The following is a 9,100-nucleotide window of genomic DNA, read 5'->3' as shown; positions in this document are numbered from 1 at the left end:
CAGGGAGGGGCTGGGGGAGCCCACCTCCCAGCAGCCGGGCCTGGCCGAAGGCTGGGGAGCCGCCAGAGAGGAGGCAGGTGAGCTCGTGCGGTGGGGCTGGGGAGACAGAGAATCAGAGATGGGGTGCCGGGAGGAGGAGAGAAAGCAGAAAGGGAAGGAACAGGAGGAAAAGAGGGAGGAGAGGGGAAAAGGAAAGGAAAAGTAGAAAGGAAGGAAAGGAGTGGGGGGAAGGAAAGAAAGTGAGAAGAGAGTGGAGCACAAAAGAAAGGAAGGAAGAGATTGCAAAAGGGAAAAAACGAAGACAACACACACGGGGAGAGAGCGCGCGAGAGGGGAGAAAGAGATTGCGAAAGAAAAAAATGAGAAGAGGAGGGCGAGAGAGAGAGGGAGAGGGAGAGAAGAGAAAGAGAGAGGGAGGGAGGGAGAGGGAGGAGGGCGCCGCGGGCGCTGGGGAGGGAGCGCGGCGCGGCGGCGGCGAGGGCAGGACGGCCGGGCGCCGCGAGCCGGGAGAGGGGGCAGCAGAGGGCGAGCGGCGAGCGGCAAAGAGTGAAGTGGGCACCGCGGCTGCGGCGGCGAGCGCGGGGCCGGCGAGCATGAGCGCGGCGGCGGCGGCGGGCGCGGCGCGGGGCTCGGGGCCGGCGGGCTGGCGGGCGGCGCGGGCCGCCCAGTAGCGGCGGGCGCTTGGCGGGGCGGCCGGCGGGGCATGCGGCCGGCGGCCGGTCCGCGAGCCGGAGCGCCAGCCCGAGCCCGCGCCCCGCGCGCCTAAGAGCGGGCGCTCTCCCGGCGCCGGCCCCGGAGCCCCGAGTCCCCGCGGCCCCGCAGCCCCCGGAGCTGGGACAACTGTTGCGGCGGCGGCTGGGGCACCGCGGGGGCGTGAGCGGCCCCGCGCCCCGGTAGGCGGCTCAGCCCCGCGGGCGCCGGCTCCCGGCGGCGGAGCAAGGAGCGAGCGGGCGGCGGGCACAAGGTGAGCGGCTCCCCGGGCGGGCCGGGCGGGGACCGCGCGGGGGAGGGGAGCGCCGGGCCAGGGTCCGGGCGCAGGGGTTGGGGAAAGGGGTCGGGGCGGAGCTCCTGGCGGAGGAGGGTCCCGGCCAGTGGGGGGCGGGTCTTCGGCGCCCCGGCTTCCGAGAAGGTGTGCGGGCGCCCGGGGCGGGGAGGGGTGGGCCCGCTGGGAGAGGTGAGTTCGGTGCATCGGGGGTCAGGGGTGCTGTGGAAAGGGACGGGGTACGCCCGGGGAAGACTCTGGGGGCAGGAGCCTTGTCGGGCAGCCGGTGCCCTGGCATTGCGGTCCGCGCCAGGGCTCGCCAAGGTCGGGGTCTCTGGACCTTGGAGAGGACCGGGCCCGGGTCCGAGGACCAGTCCAGGGCGCACCGTGCAGGGACGCGGCAGCTGGGACCGGCATCCGCGTCCGAGGTGGGGACCGGCGTCCGAGGACCAGTCCTGGAGCTGAGCGAACCGGGAGCTCCGCGCGCGCCGGGCAGGGTTCCGGAGCCACGCTGGGGACCCGACTGGTTCCGGGGGTCCCAGCTGGGCGGCGCGGGCTACCAGGAAGACCCCTCCAAGTGCTTGCCCCTCGCTCCCCAGCCGCCGCGGGGCCCCAGGGGAGCCGCCGCCGCCTCCCGGGGCCGAATCAATATTGATCCCGCGCCTGGGGCCGGGTGGCCTGGCGGCGGCCTCCGAAGTGCCTTAGCTCCAGCGGTTGCCATGGCAACGAGACCCCAAGCGTCTTCAGGTTATATTTATTCTAATTATTATTATCATTGTTAGTATTTGTTACTCAGCCAGAGGAAACCAGAAAGGAGGAAAAAAAAGCCAGCGCGTCCCGGCGCCTCCAACTGTCATCTCTTTAGAGAGAACTGATGCCGGCTGGTGGGTCAGGGCCGTCCGTCTGGGTCTGGTGCCCTGTGCCGTTGCCGGGGTGGCAGCCCTGGGGCGGTGGGGCTGGGCAGGGGAGTTATATAATCTGCCTGGGAGTGTGTCTGTGGGCCTCTGGTGTCTCCCCTGCCTCTCTCGGCCTCTCTGATCCCTTGCCTTAGTGACGGCTCCTCCCGCCCAAGGGAGCCCGGGGAACCCAGGCCGGGATGGGAAGAGCAGAAAGTGCCTTGCACCAGGAATCACAGCCGGCGGCCTCCAGCCCCCTCTCCCCCGCTGTGTGACCTTGGGCAAGGCGCTTGACCCCTCTGAGCCTCTGTTTCCCCATCTGTAAAGTAGCATGGGCGCCATTCCCACCGCTGAAGGTTGCTGCGAGGCCACGCCAGGAAAGCTCTGTGAGTTCTGACGGTGTGACCCTAGGCAGATGCCTGTTTCCAAGTCTGTGGAATGAGGGCCTGGACCCCAGGGTGTCTGGAGTCACGGTCGTCCTGTGAATTTCACTCCGGGCTGCGATTGAAATACTGTTGAGCCAGCAAGCTGCGTTCAGACCAGGCTTAGGGGAGCTCCTCCGTCACCCCCTGTTCCCTCACCTGTCAGGTGGTCTGAAGGTGGTGGGGAAACAGGCAGCCCAGCCTTGGTCCTTGGTGTCAGCCAGGACAATACCCATGCTGGTCAGGGTGGCCCGGGATTGGGGGTCAGTCCCCCACCATCCCCTAGACCTGTGACAGCTCAGGGTGGGACACCTCCCTGCGCGAATCCATCTCCCCAGAGAGGCTGTTGGCTGTGCCTGTCCTGGCTGGGGGTTGAATGTGGAGCAGAAGCAAGAGGTGGCCAGAAAGTTCGCTGCAGCTAGGCAGCCCCAGCGCCTCATGGCTCCAGCTGAAAGCCCCAGGGAGGGGTTTCTGCCTGTTTCTTTACTGTCACCAATCACACTGAATTCTTGACTCTGTCTCAGGCATCTGGGAGGTATGATGGGGAAGCTGGGGGAGCAGATTGGCTTGGAGCCATGTGGTGTGTGTGTGTGTGTGTGTGTGTGTGTGTGTGTGTGTGCGCGCGCGCGCGCGCCCCACCCCCGCTCTCCCAGGCCCCCAGCCTGGAACTTATCGGAGCAGCTGGATTGGACAGGATGGGTGGGGGCAGGGCGAGTGCTGCTTAGACCTTTGTGAGTGAAAGAGAAAGGGAGTGAGGCCTGTCCCGAGGGAGATCGGGAGATCAGGAGACCGGAAGAGAGCCACTCCCTCGGTCCCAGTCACCCATCCATCCCTCCATTTATTCATTCTTTCACTCACTCCCCTTCTTCAGCCAACTCGGCGAGCCCCCTGCCTGCTGCGGAAGGGCATCAGCTCTGCTCTTGAAAGCTTTTAAGGAAACAGCCCCCGACAAGCCAGTGCGGCTGGAGCCCTGCCTGGGGGAAGCTGAGTGGCAGGGGTGCAGGTGGGGAGCATCTTCCCAGAGAGCCTGAGGTGGGTTCGGGGCTGGCGGAGCCTGGTCCGGAAGGCAGGCCTGAATTAGCCAGAAGAAGAGAGGAGCAGCAGTGTTCCGGGCAGAGACCCTCCACGGGCAAAGATGGGGGCCCACAGGGGGCAGGGAGGGAGGCATCTTGTGGACCGGTGGGCGGGGCTTGGAGGGGGGCGTGGTGGGGCAGGGAGGGGCTGCAGCCGGAGTGAGCAGGGGAAGGTGGTGCAGCTGGAGCAGGGCTAGGGCAGGAGATCTGGGCACCACCACCACCCAGCCTGGGTGTGGGTTAGATAGTGGGGGTGGGGCAGGGAGGAGGGGCGGATGGTCAAGTTCAGCACTTGGACACGTCCATGGCCCGTGGGTGGAGCCTGTGATTGGGGTGAAAAGAGGGAGGTTTGCGAGAAGGAGAAGAAGAGTCTGGTTTCCAGCTCTCTGGGGCAATCGGCCCAGCCCTTGCCAGATGCTCCCCACTTCCGGCCACATGGGGGGAGAGGACTGCCTCCCCGCCAGGCCCTTGGCTGCTAGGAGGGGAAAGTAGCGAGTGGACATCAGGTCAGGCTGCTTTAACCGTCCGAGTCTGTGATAAACGACTTCACTGCATGAGCCTAAGGACGCACCTGCACGGCAATAGGATTGCGCTCGACCACAAAGGCCCAGAGGCCTGCTACGTGCCAGGCGCCGTGCGGGGCAGGCACTGAACCCCATCATCCCATTTAGTCCTCACACCAACCCTGTGAGCTGGCCGTGATCGATCCTGTTGTACGGCTGAGAAAACAGGCTCAGAGAGGCTAGAAATGAGCCAGCTACTCTCACGCTCCTAACCGCTGCACTCCACCACCTGGAGCCCAGCCCGTGCCTGATGGCAGCCATGGTAGCTCTTCAGACGCCGTGCAGTGAGCCGCTGCAGGTCAGGGTCTGCTGAATCCCACATCCTACTCATTGTTCTGTTTTTTCTCTTTTGGACGGATCCAGAGCGTGGCCCGTGTTAGGCTCAGATGAAAGATATCACCTCCCTTCTTGGGGATGCTCTACCTCTATAAATTCAGCCTCTTGCTTGAGCTTTGACCCAGCTGAGTCACACGACAGATTCATATTGATCTTAGAATGAACTCAGAGCCCATCTCCGGCTCTCCGAGAGTGGCTTTTCCCAGCCCAGCCACTCTTTCTAGAAGTTACTGAAGCAGTAGTCAAGCCCTAAGAACTGCGGGGCCTTGTTTCCTAAACAGTCTTCTGTAAGGTGGGGTCCTGAACGTCTGGAGCCAGTGAAAGTGAGAAGGGTGACCAGGGGCCCTGCCCACCCTGGGCCATGCTCTCCTGGGAATGCCGGATGTCACCCACTCTGTTGGTGTCGGTCTCGCCCCGCACAGGGACTGGCAGGGAAGAGGTCCTGTCTCCTCCTCCCCCCTCCCCCCTCCCTTTTTTTCCTTCCCTGCCTTCGCTCCTCCAGCACACACATTCCTTGACACACGCCCATGGTTGACCCCCTAGAAAGGTAGAGAACAGCCCAAGACCCCTCAAACCCGCCCCTAGACGTGACCAAGGCTCAGGATCTGTTTGACAACTGACTATGTGAGTAAATAACTCTGAGCTGAGACCGTGGCTGTCCCAGCACCCCTGGCTCTGCTAGCGTACCCCCTCCCACACGCCAGCTTGGCCCACTTGTGACGGGCTGCTCCTTCCTTTTCCCCCTTAGCTGTGAGCGGGTTGGGAATCTTCTGGAGGGCCTCCTCTGGGCATCCCGGTGTTACCACTCTCCAGCAAAGCCCTTGCCCTCTGAGCCTGGGTTTTCCCGTTCAGCAGTGCAGAGACTTGGTGCCTGTCTAGTGGGTTTCATGAAGGTGGTGGTGGGAAAGGGGCTGGCAGAATCTTCGGTGTGAGGGCCTCCACCCTCCACATCCTGTAGCTGGGGGGAGGGGCAGATAGAGTCAAGGACCCCAGCATCTCCGAGGCCCCTGTGCTGTGCTGTGCCGTGATGGTGGGAAGCCCGAAGAGCTGCTGTTTAGGGGCCTGATAGGGAGCTAGAAGCTTGTCCGCTTACCCATGTACGGTTGGGGACACAGAGGCCCAGAGCGGGCTGGTGGCATATGCTCAAGGTCACAGTGAACTGGGCGTCCTCGAAGGCCAAGGATGTTCATGACACGATGCAGACCCGGTGGGTGTCAGCCAGAGCCGCTGAAGCCGCTGCCCAGGGTGGGGGAGGGGTGTAAACAGCTCCTTGGATGGTGAAATTTGCCCTGAAAACCCCAAGGCTCTCCCATCAGGAAGAGGCTTCGGAATCTCTCCCTCCCTGACCATCCAAGCGGAAAAGCAGAAGTCGAGGGATGAAGTGCAAATGCCTCCTGTCCCGTATTTCCGGCCATCAGACATGAATGGAGCGTTCCCTTTTGGCGTATTTTGGACAGGCTGCCCCCTTCCTCCCCTGTCTGGGGCACACACTCCCGTCACCGCCCATCTGTCTGCATGCACACCTACCCCAGCAGATGCGTGCAAACTCGCCTTTAAGAAATTAAGAAATAATGCATGAGTTTCCCGAATTACACCAATTTAACACTGCATTAAGTTCTGGAATCTCTTAACAGAACCCTGGGAGGGGCAAACATTTTTTTTTCTGTTTTTTTTTTTTTTTTTTGGTTCACACTTCCCTGGAAAATGAGACAAACCATGATCTTTTAAAACCCAGCTACATAATCTGATTATTCCTTCCTGGCAAGCGTCTGAGAAACGCCCGGCGGAGGGCGGAGACGTCCGCTGCGCTGAGGCTGCGAGATTTGCATTGGGAAGTGGGGCTGGGAAAGTTTGTCTCCTGTGCCAGGTCTGAAGCTCCTCGGCACACGATGGGCTGAAAATAAAGTGCCGCTTTCTTAGATATTGGCACAAATGAAAAATAAAGGCCAATTCCTTCCGTAATCCGGCGCCATAATTTCCTCCGCGGCTCCCTGAGCAGGTTACCGAACCGATGGTGATTCGCTTTCACTTTGAGTTCCTTGCCTTTGTCGGGAGAATCGTCCATGTGCAGCTGGATTTATAGACCAACAGAAAACGCATTTAAGCGTTGGCTCATTCCACATTTCCGGGGCACCCACCCTGTGCCAGACATAGTGCCAGGCTCCGGGGACAAGAGACAATTAAAACAGGACCCTGCCCTGGTGGGTTTTGCGGTGTATTTGTTGGGGGCAGGAGAACAGAAGAAAAACAGTCATCTGCAAGGTCCCACCCTGCCTGAGGTCAGGTCAGGGAGGGCTTCCTGGAGGAGGTAACTTTAGGTTTGAGTCTTGAAGCATAGATAGGCGTGTGCCAGGCAGAAGTGGACAGAGGGCATTCAGGCAGAGGAGCAGCCTGAGGAAAGTCTTCAGTGGGTCTCAGACAGGCATGGCCTCCCAAGGGCATCTTCAGATTTTAAAGTTTGCAGTTCCTTTATTACAAAGCCCTTTCTTGTCCATTATCTTCCAGCACCCTCAGGCAACCCCAAGGCCAACCTCCAAGTCTCCCTTTCCCTAAGGAGAACAGCCCAGAGAGGGGAAGCAGGTGGCCGGGGTCCCAGCCAGAGCTCTGAAGCCCAAGGCTCTGGGTCAGATGGGCTCACTGGGGACAGCAGAGCAAGTATCAGTATCGTAAGCTGCTAAAGGGAAATTCTAAAAATTAAATCAAAGAATTACAGACAGTAATACCAAAGTCTGGAAGATCCCCTTTCTCCCTCCACCTGAGCCCTGCTTCTCCTTCTCGGCTACAGCCCAGGCTGGGTTTCCGGACAGGGGTCCCAGAATGTCCGTGCCAGAGCTGCCAGGCTCGGTCTCTGCATCCAGAAAATCGGGGGACGGAGCCTCTCTCTACCCATTTGCAGGAAGCCTGGCATCCTCACCGAGCCCTGGAGGCCTGGCCAGCGGAGTCCAGCCTTCAGCTCAGTGGGAGGACAGCACGCCCTCCCATGGGCTTGCTTCTGAAGGGCTCTGTTTAGATTTTTCCGGGAGCAGATCGGGAATATGGCATCACCTGGGTGTCGCTGCCCGGAATCTGATCCCTGGGACCATGAGGCCTTTGGGGAATGAGCAGAGCCTCTGAGCTGAGGCCCATCGTCAGGGCGAGAAGCAGAGCTGCAGGGAAGCTCCTGGCGCAGATCGTGGGGGAGCAGCCTCGGATCCACCCTGGACATGTCTCCCCTCTGCTTGTTCCTAACTCTGTGACCCTGGTCGAGTTACATAACCTGTGAGCCTCAGTTTCCTCATCTGGGAAACGGCTTATTGCACGAACCGGGTAAGAGGAATTTGCAGCTTCCTTAGTGCATCGTGTCTATTCAAAGACAGGTCAGCTCTTTGTAGTCTCACCTTATTAACTGTTACTCTGCCAGCATTGCCCCAGCCCTTCGGGGAAGCAGCCCGGCAGGAACCAGACCCAATCATCTGGGAATCCCCCGCGCAGGGGATTCCAAGACTGCCTGTGGACTGAGTGAGGACATGAATCAAGTGAACCGTTAGACCGCTCTGGTGCCTGCCCAGTGCCATGGCAACCACAGAGCAGGGCGGCAAGGGAGCCAGCTCTGGATCTCACCTGCCTGTTTTCACACACCAGCTCCACCCCCTACCTGTGGCCGGTGCTGGGCTGCTTATCTCACTCTCTGAGCCTCAGTATCCTAATTTTTTAAATCCGCTTGAGAAAGCTGATAATAATAATAATAACTTACAAGGGTGATTTTGAGGATTAAAGGTAAGGACTGTGACATTCCAGGCCCCTGGATCAATTACAGTGATAACCATTATTTATTATCTTATCCCTGAGTTCTGAAAGGGGCTGTCAGGATTTGAATCCCAGTTTCCACCGCTAATAGCTGTGTGACCTTAGGCAAGTTATGTGACCTCTCTGAGCCTCAGTTTCTTCCTCTAAAAATGGGGATAGCACTTACCTCGCAGGGTTCTTGCAGGAATTAAAAGAGTTGATTCAAGGAACGTGTTTGGTGTAGAGCCTGGCACATAGTAAGTGCTCAGTAAATAATACTGTTAGCATTATCACCACATTTAATAACAGAAACACCCAGTGGGCACAGAAGCAGTGGAGTTTTTCTCTGTCCTCAAAGGGTAGAGACCACCTTGTTCCTGGTTTAGCTCTGTAGCCAGCTTCTAGCTCAGGCATGCTTCAGACAGGTCTGTGAATGAAGGGATGGACTGATGGATAGATGGGTGGATGGATGGATGGGTAAGTAAATGAATGAGTGAGTGAGTGAGTGATGGCTGTCAGGAAACTTCAAAAGCCTAAGTTCGGGGAAGCTCTGGAAGGCGCCCAGGGACGGGGGCAGAGGCTTCTCTTTGAGGGCCATGAGCCATGAGATGGAGTGAGTTTTTAGCCAGATATGATCTCTCTTCTCTGCATGAGCTTCTCCCCCACTTCCAGGCACCAGGGATGGTGACCCGAGTCTGGGGCCCCAGGTTGCTTGGTGTCCCTGACAGTGCGGTTTTGGTGCAAGAAGGAGCTGCATTCAGACTGTGACCTCCTCCCCTTCAGGGCAGGGAAGTTCCAGGGCTTATCTGAACCTCTCTTTCTTCCTCCATAATACGGGAGAAGGCTGTCTTCCTCTGGGGGGACGGTGATGTGCAAAGACCACGCACTGAGCGTGGTTTGTGATCTGTAAAGGTGCACGGGAAGTCAGAGGAGATGTTTGGGCTCCACGCGGCAGACGGCAGGTTGCAGGGAGGTTCTGGAGCTGGGGACGGGCATGGTGCAGGCAGTGTGGACCACCAGCCTGTGGGCCATCTGATTCCTTCCCAAGGGGGCTCCAGGCACG

The 9,100-nt window shown here is 59.6% G+C and overlaps 2 protein-coding genes across 4 annotated transcripts in view; one reads left to right on the top strand and one right to left on the bottom strand.

Moving 5' to 3' along the window:
- SHISAL1 (shisa like 1) overlaps positions 1–9,100 on the top strand; it is an 82,041-nt gene continuing 72,941 nt past the window's right edge. For 2 of the 3 annotated variants that reach the window (XM_067698347.1, XM_067698345.1), the window contains exon 1: positions 719–964. The gene's annotated coding sequence lies outside the window, so the exon portion shown is untranslated. Of the gene's footprint in view, positions 78–718; positions 965–9,100 lie in introns of those variants that run through there. The other variant, XM_067698346.1, reaches the window with a different exon arrangement.
- Positions 763–2,536, bottom strand: LOC137202956 (basic proline-rich protein-like). The gene is made up of 2 exons (XM_067698726.1): positions 2,460–2,536; positions 763–1,645 (listed from the first exon to the last, which is right to left on the bottom strand). Exons 1-2 carry the CDS (start codon positions 2,534–2,536, stop codon positions 763–765), a joined length of 960 nt encoding a protein of 319 aa, XP_067554827.1.

Source organism: Pseudorca crassidens, chromosome 11 (genome assembly GCF_039906515.1).
Source record: "Pseudorca crassidens isolate mPseCra1 chromosome 11, mPseCra1.hap1, whole genome shotgun sequence".
NCBI classification, from domain to species: domain Eukaryota; kingdom Metazoa; phylum Chordata; class Mammalia; order Artiodactyla; family Delphinidae; genus Pseudorca; species Pseudorca crassidens.
The sequence above is the reverse complement of the archived record's forward strand: the minus strand, read 5'-3'. Positions and strand labels throughout refer to the sequence as shown.

Coding starts and splice junctions, on each gene's coding strand:
- LOC137202956 (XM_067698726.1), bottom strand. CDS start 2,536: ATGGGTATTGTCCTGGCTGACACCAAGGACCAAGGCTGGGCTGCCTGT. Junction 1,646..2,459: donor ACCTTCAGACCACCTGACAG/GTGAGGGAACAG, acceptor ACCCGGCCCCAG/GCGCGGGATCAATATTGATT.